The sequence below is a fragment of the Mya arenaria genome, chromosome 3, assembly GCF_026914265.1.
Source record: "Mya arenaria isolate MELC-2E11 chromosome 3, ASM2691426v1".
NCBI lineage: Eukaryota > Metazoa > Mollusca > Bivalvia > Myida > Myidae > Mya > Mya arenaria.
Genome location: NC_069124.1, coordinates 16,314,395 through 16,329,807, shown reverse-complemented (window position 1 = coordinate 16,329,807; position 15,413 = coordinate 16,314,395). Strand labels below are relative to the sequence as shown.

General features: G+C 34.1%; 2 protein-coding genes across 2 annotated transcripts; both read left to right on the top strand.

Annotated features, from left to right (window-relative positions):
• The first annotated feature begins 2,284 nt into the window (after positions 1-2,284).
• Positions 2,285-4,011, top strand: LOC128228673 (uncharacterized). Its single transcript, XM_052940116.1, has one exon. The coding sequence runs from the start codon at positions 2,332-2,334 to the stop codon at positions 2,956-2,958; it is 627 nt and encodes a 208-aa protein (XP_052796076.1). The 5' UTR covers positions 2,285-2,331; the 3' UTR covers positions 2,959-4,011.
• A 1,884-nt stretch (positions 4,012-5,895) lies between these two features.
• LOC128226788 (tubulin-specific chaperone A-like) lies at positions 5,896-12,759 on the top strand. Its single transcript, XM_052936846.1, has 4 exons — positions 5,896-6,055; positions 7,923-8,028; positions 8,795-8,881; positions 11,591-12,759. Exons 1-4 carry the CDS (start codon positions 6,006-6,008, stop codon positions 11,675-11,677), a joined length of 330 nt encoding a protein of 109 aa, XP_052792806.1. The 5' UTR covers positions 5,896-6,005; the 3' UTR covers positions 11,678-12,759.
• Positions 12,760-15,413: the final 2,654 nt, after the last annotated feature.

Below are 15,413 nucleotides of genomic sequence, written 5' to 3'. Positions count from 1 at the left end.
TTGTATCATTCAATATTTTGAGGTATGGCTGAAGTCTAAAACTTGATACATTAATATAAAATCTAGCTCTACTCGATGCATTAAGTCTACCATGCCAATCCTGGATGAAATTATCGTTTAGCCGCTGTTTCACTAATGACAAAAATAATTCAACATTATCTATTTCTTGATAAAACCATGCATCAAATAAACCTAAACTACAAAGAATGTCTTTAGTAAGTGAACACCAATTCGGCTTGTTTGCATTTCGTTCCATGTCATTTTTAAGCATAATATAAACCTTTTTTATGTACTTGTTATTGTCTGTATACAATAGTTTTACCCAGTATTTAATTATATTCATATATATAATTGTTTAAAACTTAACCTTCCTAATTCTCCGTAAATAAAATCATTCTGGGTTGTCTTTTTTGACACCGAGTAGACGTTTGCAGAACTTATATTCTTAGTCAAACAGTTTAGCCTTGGTCATATCACTATAACCGTGTAAGATATTCATATGAAACTTGGTGCACATGTTGCCAGAGACAAAACGCGCATGGAGAGCAAAGTTCATATCTCTGACTTGAATAGTTGTTGAGCTATGGCCTTTTAAAGAAAAGCACATGCATTTTTTACCGTTCTCAAAAAAAGGCGATCCCCTGCTCTCTTGTTTCAAAATACATTTCAATATGTGATATGTGATCACATTATCCTCGTGTATTTAAACTTCTGACATCACCATCAACAACACAGCTTTCATTTGAGCCGCATCGCGCGATCTTTGGCCATCGGCGCACCCGCCACGTGCCCCCTCTAAAATCGTCCAAGTTTACTTTTTATTTCAAAATAGGAGAGTAAGTAATACCCCCTGCCAACACTTTAAACAAAATAACTTTCGTTTCTGATGGAGGGGTGCAAGTAAAAAGGGGGTACGCCCCTAAGTCACGCCCCCTCTAACGTCGAACCGTGGATCCGCCCCTGACTATAACAAATGAACTATTTGTGAATGGAGGAAGCCATATGTTATACATTTTTAAGTGTGATTTCATTCCTTCCAAACTTTTTTCGTTTAATGAGTTGTAATTAGGGCATAAGTTTCTTGACGTTTTATGACCTTAATCATATTTGATAGCATCTTTTATTTTTCATTCAAATTCCATAAAGATTCCCTGTTAGAGTAACAACTAAAATTATAAACTGGTTCTTGTATTGTTAATGATGCGAATCATATCAATAATATACTTTTATAATGACGTTGTGTTTGGGACGTCAATTTAGATATCAAAATCACGGTGCAGAGCATATTTTTACTTGTAAACATATCTCACGGAATTCGAGTATTCATTCCTGGAATGCCATTTAATTGAAATGCCGCACAAAACCATAGAAAATCACGTACGATGCGGTTCATTTTTAAGCTAGGTATCATGGATAGGGAACAAATCAACATGAAGTGAATCCCGAACTCAGAACTTTTGGCATGATTTAGCTGAATGTGAGTTTCCGGACGTCGGGAATGACATAACTAGGGTTAAGTACAATCTCCGCCCTTAAATTCGTTAAAATGCATGCTGCATTCAGGACATTTAAAAATATCATCTGAAATCGAACTCATATTAGTCCAATGCAATAAGCCCACACCTTAAACATCACGAGCGTGCGACAAAAATGTAACATTAGAGGGAAAGAAACGCACTAAATGTTCGAACAATCACCCATTATCCCACTAGTCCTTAGTATGTATTGGCTATTGCAGTTTTCTCCCTTTTCATTCTGAACATAGTTTATTACCATTCGGAGCTCCAATGCCATTTTTCTCGAAAACAACCTCGGATGTATGCTGGTTGGGGTAGTTCGTATTTTTTTAAATTATATAATTAATTCAAAGTAGTGTTTTAGACTACTTACGCTCTTTGAAGAGCCCAGCTCACTATATGGAAGAAGAGCACAGTGATTTGATGGGAATGAACTCCTGCTTTGGTGTCATTTGACATGTACAAAATTTAGTAACATTTAACCTAAAATATATATTTTCTTCAAACTGATCAAAGGGGTCACTCCTACCGACTATCTAGCAAGAAATAACAATGAATTACTGCACTTTAACAATGCCAGAAAATCTCGAAATGCCTAAATAGCGGAAAGTAACGTACCGCTTTTTGAGTATATAAACCTTCCAAATACATTCGAGGTTGTTTTCGTTAAGAAAAGGCCGAAGACATCCGAATGAGTTCATTACTTAACATATCTAAATATAAATACAATGTAAATCTAAATATAGATTATTGGGATTTCCCGTTTTCTTATGGTGTCAGGTAACGTTAAGGAATAACTCAAACACGTTCCAATATGAGTGTTAACACTTGCACGAGTATTTCAGGCTCGAAAATACCGGAAAATGCAACAATAGTTTTCGACTGGGATAACACTTTAAAAATGTATAACAAACAAACTAGGTCAATATCTAGTAGGGTGGAAAAGTCGTTTTTGGAGAAATTAAAAAATGAAATGAACTGTCGGATGTACATCATAAGTGCGATATCTCCATCAAGAATAAATTTGGACACAATATTGTTTGAAGTGGGAAAACTCGGTCTGTTAGATATATTTGTTGACCTTAAAGATACACCTGAGATTGTTAGAGGGAAGTACGCAAGAAAGGGGAGAGTAATCATTTGTGGCTATGATAAGGCTGAAACTTTCCTAGAACTTAGCGGTTATGGACGTGAACTAGGTGGAACAGAACGTGACGATGAAGTCGCTACGGTGGAAGATGACGCATTCTCAGACCTTGAATGTGATGGCGTAGAAGACGAAGCTGACTTTGTAGATATGGTTGTTAATAAAGACCAACATGGCCTATCAGCTTCAAGTGAGCCAAGAGGAGGTAGTGTGCTGTTCTTTGATGATGAAGAAGTGAATATTACAAATTTTAGTTCATTGGTACCAGGGAGCATTTGTTATTTAGTGAAGTAACTATATATAACATTTCGTTATCGCATTTGACACGTTTACATTACCAACTAGTATGTTTATAGACGTGTATGATTTTTCATTCCTAGTCATTTATGTTATATTATTACAATTTGAGAACGATATAGTGAGGGCAAGCTTAACACGATAAGCTGTTCATATATGTTCAATGACACTGGGCATTATACTGTTGAACTGTATAGGTAGTTCATTGGACGTTGTCATCGGTCAGACTGGTCAACTGTTAAGAAATTACTGCATTGAATTAAAAACTGTGTGAAAAGACTGAGATAGTCTTTATATCTTCCACAATGAAGAGACGGCATAAAGAGTATTCAACACACAATAAAAAGAACTGTATTCATGTTAATGAAATACAAGCAATCATATAAAATAATTGAATTTTATATACAATCAAAGAAATACACATCAATATATCATGGAACTATTAAAAAAAAAATATCGAAGTCTATTTATAATAACATATCAATACCGTGTAGAAAACAATTTTAATGACACATAGTTCCTTCATGGTTATAGGGTGCATCGCTTTATTGTTTAGACCCCATTCATTTAAAATGAAATAAGTTCGAAGTACAGCACATTAAAATAAATTCGATAAGATCGTTATATTGATTGTACAGTGCTTCCGAGATGTGTATGTTTTCTATGCATCATTTATGAACCACCATCTTGGCGATCGATTGAAGTTGCTTTTTCATTGAACGCGATAACAATAATATTTAGGCTGTTCTCATAGCGATCAGCGTTTGTATTCTGTGAGCAAGTGCCCATCATGGAGACCTTCTAACAGCACCATGTCGTCTTATTCAGTTGTTAATACCATCAAAACCACACGAGTTGTTGTCCTTGTAAGTTTCAAGGGCTGACACAGTATCATGTTCTGATTTAATAATATCACTGTTTTCCGCTTATGCTATGGTGTTATTTATTTTCTTTAGTTCTGTTTTGACATTTTCTAGTCTGAAGGTGTATTTTATACAGGCTTTCAAAGTATCGCACCCATCCAACCAAATTCGCGGTGGGTAGCGCCAAATAAACGTTTCGCATTCTTGTATTCTTGTCAATTTTCAGAATGGTTGCCCATATAAGGTGTGTTTGTGATCCATTAATTACGTACGCCCACGGTTGATTCATGCTTATTTGATTATCGTGCATTCAAGTTTGGTTTTATAAAATCTTGATGGTTTGGGTTACAATCGATTTCGCATTCACAATTAAATCAATAGAACACCACAACACATAAATCCAATTAGCTCTTAAGACATTTGAGCTTAAAGCCATCATTGACATGATTGAGAGCAATATTATTTTGCATGAAAGTGGTATACAGGTCGATATCAAATATACTTGAAAGTATGATGCAGACCCCGACCGTTGCCCCTGGCTTATTTTAAAATAGTTTCCTGTTGCTTCAGCTGGGTAAAACAGAAAATAAGATTTAATTATCACGTTATGGGACATTATACAACTATCAACACATATAAAACTCCACTAGGGTTATATTATTGTCAATACATGTCCAATTGATACATTTGCATTCATTTAATGGAGTATGATTTGGATTTCCTGGTTTCCTGGTTAACAATAACATAATGTACAAATAAAAGGTATGTGGACTGAAACATACGATGTACGTCATCACAGCATCCACTTTATCTAGCCGGAATTGGGTATAAAGGGATACATTTATAAGGAAGTGTACAAAGATTAGCTTGAGATACATACAAAATCATTCGATTGTTGTTTCATTAAAATTTACGAGCTCGTGTTGCTTGACTAGCTTATTTAGGGGGGTGGCGGCTCATTCGGTGCGCACCCCTTATTTAGAAGGTGGGGCTCACCCGGTGGGCGCCCCTTATTTAGGTGGTGTAGGCTCACCCGGCGCACACTCCTTATTTAGGGGGTGGGGGCTCACCCGGTGCGCACCCCTTATTTAAGAAGTGGGGGCTCATCCGGCACGCACCTCTTATTCAGGAGGTTTCGGGCTCACCCGGCGCACACTTATTTAGAAGGTGGGGCGCTCACTCAGTGTGCACCCCTTATTTAGGAATTGGGGGCTCACTCGGCGCACACTCCTTAGTTTTGAGGTGGAGGTTCACCTAGTGGGCAACCCGTTATTTAGGAGGAGGGGGCTGACCAGGTGCACAACCCTTATTTAGGAGGTGGAGGCTCACCCAGTGGGCACCCCTTATAAAGGAGGTGGGGATCACCCTGCGCCCCCTCCCATATTTGTTCCAAGTAAACTTGTTTGCTAATTTCGGATTATTGTTTTACAAAATACACCCAAAACCATAATTTCAGAACAAAATAACGAAACTTTTTTTGGGGGAGGACCTCGATCCATACCTCGTGCTCACTTTTTAACATATGAACAGCCGTATATATCAACGTATACATACGCTGTAAGCAAACACATGCAAAGACTTAAGGTTTCTGGGGCCTATTTTAAAGGTTAAGATACCACTGTTTCTCATAGACTTGCACATCTACACTTGCGTAGATAGAACCATATGGGACACCGGTGCGGACAATCGTAGCCCCACAGCACAGTATATAGGGAGGTACCGAGTACAATACTTATTTACCTTGATCTTCCTATTTTAAAATGTGTGTTTTTCTTCTTCTTCCAAATAAACTTCATGCCTCTAATCAGGGAGTAGGATTTGTTAAAAGTAATTATTGGTCCTAGTAATCTCGAAGTTTCACCACTCAAAGCATTCAATATATTCCAGACACTCTTTCCTTTCCAAAATGATCCACAACCACAAGAAACTTCAGTATGGTATACTTCTGTACGGCTCTTCGTGTAAGAAAAAAGAAAATGATCTGTATCTAAAACCATCGTAATTTCATTATCATTGAAATTCACTTTAACTAATAGTAGTATTTAACCTTGTTTGGTACGAAATTGTTTGAGTACTAAATAAAACCTTGTTGTTAGTCACGCCTTTAGTCACCCACGACAGGATCATTGATAAAATTAGCAGTCTACATTTATCTATCGTGTCTGATACATAGTCGTGAAGATGGCCGAAGGATTAAAGCAAATTAAGATCAAGACTGGGGTTGTCAAAAGGTAATTTTGAAACGAACACTTAAAAATGGAAAATGCGCAACATAATTTCGCGACATTCGTTTTGTAGAACACAACAACTAACAAAGTTTTGTTTAATCATCGGGTCCAGTTATCTGTTTTAGTTCGAAAGAGCTACAGATAAGAGTCAGAACTGGCACAAATACAATTTCAAATGTCCTAATTACTATTGAAAATTAAATGTCTTTCATATCAGTATAAATAAAAATAGGTATTAGGGCGTATGATTACTGCGTTTAATTTTCGACCATATTTGAACAACCATGTCGACCAAATCAAAGATGGTCATTTAATTGTGTAGAATCATTTAAATTCTTAAGCAGTGATTGCCCTTGCCCAGCATTGTGTTATTCAATATGCAAAGGGATCTTAGTGTTGTCAGTTCAGGGCTTTTTCACCTTCTTTGCTAGGGGCTGAAATTAGGCTACTACACAATAGGGAAAAATGGCATATTTTCCCAATTTCCAGATATTTTGTTCACAATTCCCAGATATTTTTCCCAAAAAGGAAGACCTTACTTCAAAAATTTACAATAAAAATTTATTCTGTTAGAGCAAATTATTCTTTTTATCTTTTATGTTAACATCAGAAGAATGCTGTATAATGTAAATGTTATTCGAGGACCAATTATAGTCCATATATTGTTATCAATTCTTTCCCTCGATTTAGAATCAACTCTATGAAGATTAAAACTAATCGCTCTCCCTCTCTTCTCATTGCGTCATGTTAAAAAAGTGAAGTGACATGATTTCTCCCCCAAAGATCTACATGTGTATCAATTGGAAGTCAATACATTTTAGACCTTTCAAACTTGACCCTGTGGAGTGTTTGTACACATTTCATATTAAAAAGGTCATAAATTTTATGAAAAAAATCAGCTAGAAGTAAACTCACATGTATGATATGAGCCTGTTTTTTGTAACATGAGTTCCAAGTTTCATATGGATACCTTGACCTGTGTTTAAAAGGTGTCTTCAATCCTCATATGTGGAATTTCCCATTTTGAGATGTTTACACATTTAAATTTCCCAATTTGCAGAATTTCACGGATTTAAATTTCCCAAAATGAAAAGGCTAGGCCTCTTCACAATTTTTGGTGAAAAAGCCCTGCAGTTTTTAAAATTAATTAAGTTCTGCATAAAGGATCAAGCCAGGAAATTTTAACAATCTATGGTCTGATATGGACATACAATACAATTATTTTTCATCTGTAGCTCTGTTTTTGTATATTTTTTGCACTAGAGGCGAAATTTCATCCAAGATCCTGTCCGCAATAATAATTTCCCTATTCTTGCAGAGGACGCCATGGATCGCATGAAGCTATTTCAACGATATCAGCCATGACTATACTTAGGAATTCTTTGTTGAAATAGCATGAAGATATTTCAACATTATCAGTCATGACTATACTTAGGAGTTCTTTTTTGAAATATCTCTCTTATTTAAACCTTTCTGAATTTTAAAATTATATCAATTCAAGTTAGTCTATAACATACAAAAATACAAACAGATTAATTGCTTATTACACAGACAGACCGTTGGTTTACATGTTGATGCTAAAATTAGCAGGGGTGAGGGAGATTTTCCATAATCTCTGATAGAAAAGCGGTAAATTTTCCTTCTGTTTTCTCTTAATCTGAAACTATTGGGCTTCTAGACTTTGACTCCGAATCCTGCCATTTATAAGTAGATAATGGGCAGACACTTATGCACGAACGGTTTATGTCAAACAATGTTTACTCCAGTACAAGATCAGTATAAGATTAGATATGATTGAATGGGATTTCATGTTCAAAGAACCAAAAGTTTGTTTTTACATCTAACATTTCTTAATTCATTATTTATTCAGACTGACAAAAGAAAAAGGGTATTACGAGCAAGAAGCCCAGAAAGAAGAAGAGCGCTACAACAAAATGAAAGGGGACGGGAAAGACGAATATGAACTGAGAAAGCAGGTACATAGTGGCTATACTTGTTACACACAATGAAAAGGAAGAAAAATGGAGCAAAAGATACTGTAATATTGATAAGGCACAAACAATATTTTCATGTTAATCAACTTAATGTTATGCAGTAATTTGAATACTGGCAGTCAATGCATACATTTTTAAGTAAGAAAACTGTGGAGTTATAGAAGAACTGTGACTTTGCATCATTTGAAAGTCATTTTATTGTCTCTGAACACATCTAATCTCATTATCTGTAGGTTGAGTCTCAAATTCATACAAAATTGCTTATTAGGCTGAGATTCAAATAAAATACGCTTAAATATGTGCACTCTTAGTCCCAAATAAGAGTTATAAGAATTAATACAATTGTTTTCATTTACTAAAAAAGGATGAATAAATATCGAAAACAATGGCTCTTATGAAGGATACCATGCTTAAATTCAAAGAAAGGTGCAGAAAACATGGTATTTCTACCTTATGAGATGATAGTTGATAACTGTAATTCTTTTAGCACTCACCAACCATTTAATATGTTGGCATATTCAACCATTAAATGCACAGTTACAGTTTTGTTAACAGTAATTAATATTTTCCATAAATGCATTATTTAGTATGTAGTTAAAGGTTTATCACTCCAAGATTATGTTTGTTATACATGTGACAGGGGTTTCAATAAGACCCTAAATCAGGAATATTTTAAAATTCCTTAAATGTGTATGTATTGATTTTAAATACGAGCGTCACTTTAAGCATGTAGAATTATATCTTGTAGAATGAAGTGATTGGCGAATCAAAGGCAATGATTCCCGACACGAAAAACCGGTTAATAAAAGCCAGAGACGACCTCCGGAATGTCCTTGTAAGTATCATGGTTTAAATGTTACAGGTTAAAGCAGAATGGTTTGCATGTCAGGGTTTTTTCTACAGTACCCAAGGGTCCTACTATCGGACCCATTCCGAAAGCAAAATATATAATATTTTTCCCAATCCTCAGAAAAAAATCCCAATAAAAAAAAATGATTTTAAAGTCTTTTTACCTGTACTGGCTCATTCAACATCCTAACAAATTATGTGATGTAAAGTTTTCGGGAGGATTGAATTCAGAAATCATAGATTTTTAACACATTCAGAGGTCAGTATGAAATATTATCTGTCATGATTTTTTGCAATAGATATTTACACACCAAGGATTGATATTTCAGCCATTTTAGGTCTTTTGAAAGGGAAAAGAAACTTTTGTGTTCTTTTAAAACAGTAAAATCTCCTAATTTAGGCATATTCGCGACACAAATTTTCCCAAAATGTTTAGGGTCGTTTAAAGTTTTCCCAAAATTGGCAGAAAAAGCCCTGCATGTTGTTCATAAGTTGTTTTTTCTAAAATCTTACATGTACATTCTATCAGATTGTAAAGGAATCAAATTACACATCAAAATCACCATGGTTTCAAAGTGAGTCCTGTGTTAACTTACTGTAAAGAGTTGATATCACCCTAAATTTAAAACTACATAAATTGATAAACATTAAAATGAAAAACTGTTTGAGGTTATGGAGAGAGTATGGTAAAAGTAATTATACTATCTCTAAACTGATAAAACATAACAGGGAAAAATGTTTGAGGTTAACTTACACCGTTTTGGTATGGTAATAGTTATTTCAGTAATTATTAGGCAGAATTTTCATTAAAAAATTACGTGTTATAGAATGGCGAAAACCGGGCGGGAGGGCGTTAACAATTCTGCGTTAAAGTTTTCATTTTATGTAATAAAATCAAGAGTTTTTATCCAATGGTTATCAAACTTAGTCAGACTATTTGTCGGCATGTTATCTTCAATATATATATGATTATGGGTCATCTCAGGTCAAATCTTTAAAAGAAATATTTCACGGTAATAAATTCAGCAATTTTTATCAAATCTTGATGAAACATGGTCAGAATGCTTGTCTGCACAGGGTCATAATAAATCATTAAATTCATTATTTTTCGTCAAATCTTTATGAAACTTGGTCAGAACATTTTTCTACATGTTGTCTTAAACATTTGTAAATATGGGTCACCTCAGATCAAAAACTAGATCACTAGGTCAAATCTTAGGAAAAAATTTCCCGATGGCAATAAAAAAATTCTATGCTTACCAAACCTATCAATATCAGTCAACAACTAAATTCAATTTCTATTTTATAAACACACATCCCAATCATGAATTTCATATCTACCCATATTTAAATTAAATTTTAATTAACTTTAAAAATATTTGTGTACATGAAATCTTAGATAATCAAGTGTGTTACTAGGGTGAAAAACTAGGTCTCTGGGACAGATCTTATTGGAAAAGCTGATGTATTTATAAAATGTTCATTTTTCCTCACACACATGGAATAGTTTCTGTTGATCAGGTTATTTGTATGAACAATATCTCCGATAAGTATAAATATGGGTCTCTTTGGTTTAAAATACTAGATCACTAGCTCAAATCCTAGGTTTGCAAAATTACATCAAATAAAAAATCCAGCCTAAATGCCGCGGTGCCGCATTGACGTCTCCGTGGCCTTGTGGTTAAGGCATCCGGCTACTGAGCGGGAGGTCGTGGGTTTGATCCCGGGCCGCGTCGTACCGAAATACGTTAAAAGCTGGTTCAAGTAGCTCCTTTGCCTGGCGCTCGGCATTTAAAGGGTAGTGCTTGGAAAAGAGGTGTACTCAGTACTGGTTCAACCCAGGAAAGTTGTATCCCGTGTATCGGTGCTTTACACCGAGCACGTTAAAGAACCAAGAGGTCTCTTCGCAAAAAGCTAGGGTATCGCACCCGGATCTCTTGTATCTCACTCTGTTTCTTCAAGTCTTCCAATGTCTGGATTTGACTGCGAATTGCTGTCACTTCTATCTCATGTCACGTATGGCATTTAAACACAATTTAAGTCGTGATGGCGTCACAGCGGGGTCAAGCCATAATTCAGCCAATGGGCGCGGGCAGACCTTGATAAACTCAAATAAACAAATGGCGTCTTGTTTTTTAGTTATCTTATAAACCATTGCCATCATATGATGAAAGTATGATTATAAATACTTAAAATTGTCATAAAAATTAGACTTTTGGATAAACGAGTCATAATTCTTAAACATGCTCTCTTACTCCCAAATAAGAATTACCACGAGTAATATAATTGTTTAGATATACCAAAATGGATGAATTAATGTAGAAAACAATGGTTTTTATTAAGGATAACGCGTTTAATTTGAAAGAAAGATGATGAAAACAGGGTATTTCTACCTTATGATAGAAGCATTCACCAATCATTTAATATTTTGGGTTTTCAGCTATTAAAAACATGGTTACAATCTTGTTATCAGTAATTAATATTTTCCATAAATGCATTATTTAGGAAGTAGATAAAGGTTTATTACTCACAATTAATGACTTTTATACATGCATATGTATTGATTTCTGAATAAGAGTATCACTTTAATTCTGTTCTGGGCATACACAATTATAAAGGCCCTGCTATGATATGAAATTAAGAATTTGAACTTGGGCTTATTATAACCACTGATAACACGTCTTGCATTTTACAGGAGAGTTCAGAATCATTGGCCGAGGATGCAGCATACAAAGAAGCATCCAAAGCTATAGAGGAGGCCGGGAAAGTACTTGAGGCGTGAACAACGGGGCCTTTAGCTCAATATATGGATCATAGACTACTGGTACAGGGGCTGATGCTACGGAGCTGATACCAGGATATGACCTTGTGATAACTTTGAAATGACCAATACAATATTGTGATGAGCTTAAATTATTTGTAGTACTAGATCTTAATGGCCATTTTAAAGATGCACTCTTACTTCCAAATAAGATTTACCATAATTAATAATATTGTTTTTATATTCCCAAAAGAATAAATAAATTTCAAAAACAATGTTTGTTATGAAGGATACAGAGTTTAATTTTAAAGAAATGAGCATGAAACATATTTCCACCTAATCAGACTATAATATACCATAGCAAACCTTTTAGCAATAACCAATTATTTTATTATTTTTGCGCTTTCTGCTATTAAATACATGGTTACAATCTTGTTACCAGTAATTAATATTTTCCACATATGCATTATTTAGTAAGTAGTTATTTAAGGTTTATCAGTCAAAATGGATGTTTATTGTGTATGTATTTATTTTGAATAAGAGTGTCACTTAAAATTTTAGTAAAGTTAACTGCAACATGTATTATTAAGGGAAAAAGGGGCAGTAAATCACTCTGTTCTACTCAAAAGAATGTCTTTCCTGCTATATTTTGTTAATGAGTCTGAATTAAGATTTTTGAAGACATTTTTAATATTAATTAGTACAAATTGGTGTTTGTATTGATTACATTTTAGATATTATGAATAAGAAATATAAGTTGTTGCATTAAAGTTGCCTATGATTTCTGAAAATTTCTTTTTCCATAAAATATGCAAACCTCGAAAACATGTATATATAAATAAATGTTTTTTATACAAATTGAAAAGCTGTTTACAATATTCGCTATAAATTTCTTCATACCAGACTCTTGTATTGACTACTGAAAATACCTACTATTAAAGCAATATGCTATATTATATAGTATTACAATGTTTTATATGCGATAATCTTTTGTGATTTTTTACTCTTTTAGTGTTCATTTTGTGGGTTCATGGGGAGTGTCATTATGTTTGCTTTTTCAAGAATTTTTTCTAATAAACTGATGAAATGTGATTTACACCCTATTGAAAATGTGTACCATTTTGTTTTTCTTTTGACTAGATTTTAAACTAGCTTCTACTGTTCAATGATTCTGGAAGCATACATTAGTTACGGTAATCATTACCGTACATGGCAGACGTATCCTAAATCATTAAGAACAACATGGACTAAAAAGCCAAACTAGATGGTCGGTTGTCTCCTAATACATTAAAAACAACATGGACTGTATAGCCAAACTGAATGGTCCTTCCCGTTGTGATAGATTAAGAACAACACAGACTTTATAACTAAACTTGACTGTCAGTGATATCCTGATAAATTAAGAACAACACAGACTTTATAACTAAACTTGACTGTCACTGATATCCTGATAAATTAAGAACAACACAGACTTTATAACTTAACTTGACTGTCACTGATATCCTGATAAATTAAGAACAACACAGACTTTATAACTTAACTTGACTGTCACTGATATACTGATAAATTAAGAACAACACAGACTTTATAACTAAACTTGACTGTCACTGATATCCTGATAAATTAAGAACAACACAGACTTTATAACTAAACTTGACTGTCACTGATATCCTGATAAATTAAGAACAACACAGACTTTATAACTAAACTTGACTGTCAGTGATATCCTGATAAATTAAGAACAAAACAGACCTTATAACTAAACTTGACTGTCACTGATATCCTGATAAATTAAGAACAACACAGACTTTATAACTAAACTTGACTGTCACTGATATCCTGATAAATTAAGAACAACACAGACTTTATAACTAAACTTGACTGTCACTGATATCCTGATAAATTAAGAACAACACAGACTTTATAACTAAACTTGACTGTCACTGATATCCTGATAAATTAAGAACAACACAGACTTTATAACTAAACTTGACTGTCACTGATATCCTGATAAATTAAGAACAACACAGACTTTATAACTAAACTTGACTGTCACTGATATCCTGATAAATTAAGAACAACACAGACCTTATAACTAAACTTGACTGTCACTGATATCCTGATAAATTAAAAACAACACAGACTTTATAACTAAACTTGACTGTCACTGATATCCTGATAAATTAAGAACAACACAGACTTTATAACTAAACTTGACTGTCACTGATATCCTGATAAATTAAGAACAACACAGACTATAACTAAACTTGACTGTCACTGATATCCTGATAAATTAAGAACAAGACAGACTTTATAACTAAACTTGACTGTCAGTGATATCCTGATAAATTAAGAACAACACAGACCTTATAACTAAACTTGACTGTCAGTGATATCCTGATAAATTAAGAACAACACAGACTTTATAACTAAACTTGACTGTCAGTGATATCCTGATAAATTAAGAACAACACAGACCTTATAACTAAACTTGACTGTCAGTGATATCCTGATAAATTAAGAACATAACAGACTTTCTTTCTTATAGGTGTAACATGTATTGTTGGCAGTGTTCCAGCCAGGATTTGAAAAGGTCGGGGCACTAGGTCAGAAAGGCCTCTTTTGATGCGCATTGAATAAGACTTAATGGGGACACTTGCAGTGGGCAATAGATTCTAAACAAGTTCAATACTTATAGTTTGTTATGAATACACTTTAGTGAAAACATTATGTATATCCATTATTTTTTATACTTATTTCTGAAAATTGACTCTCAAACAAAAGGGCACAGCAGGGTGTTGTAAAAAGGCAGCAGGGTGCTGGAAAAGGTTAACTGGGTGCCCCAATCTGCTATTTAGGCCTAGATGGAGCACTGGTTAGTATGAACTTACAAACATATGGTTTGATGCAACAGTCAAATCAACTTTTATTTTGTTAAGTTCATACTTACAACCTTGACTCTTTTTTAATGGTCTACATACTATTGGACTCTTTTTTAATGGTCTACATACTATTGGACTCTTTTTTAATGGTCTACATACTATTGTGTAAAGTACCCATAAAGTGGGCTAGCCAATGTTTATATAAACTGCTTCACCTGATTAAAGGCTGGCTGCTGATTTACTGAAATAATTGTATTTGTAAATTAGAAGTATTCTGTCTTCCCATTGGATAAAAATATATGACCATTAATATAATTTTACACATAATCTGATCTCTTCAACAATGTTCATTTAGGAATGTGAAATATAAATTAACCTAGCTGAAACATAGTTTGTATAAACTAATGAAAATGCTGGTAAGAAAAAGTGGCAGTGTCAGAAACTTAACAATACTTTCATGAAGCGTTTATTACTATAGTGGGAGATAATCCAGTGTTTTGAAGACGTACACATTTTAGATTGATAGTTTATTAAAGTCACATCAATACAAATTATATACATTCCATGATATTGCAACGTATATATATATATATATAATTTGCTCACTTATTTTATTTTGGAATATGTCGTATAGATCAAGTAAACACAACGGCGTTATTTTTTAACATTTTCGATATGGTGACATTGGGATTGATGGTGATAGTTCCGGTGAATAGCTGCTGCTGCTGCTGCTGTTGCTGATGAAATTGATGATGATAAGACAATGATGGTGGTGACGCTTGGTATGATGATGAACCAGTAAACTAATAAAAGGTATCCGAATTAGCTGAGATCACAGAGATCATTTAATCGTGTAATCCAAATATCGGAGCATC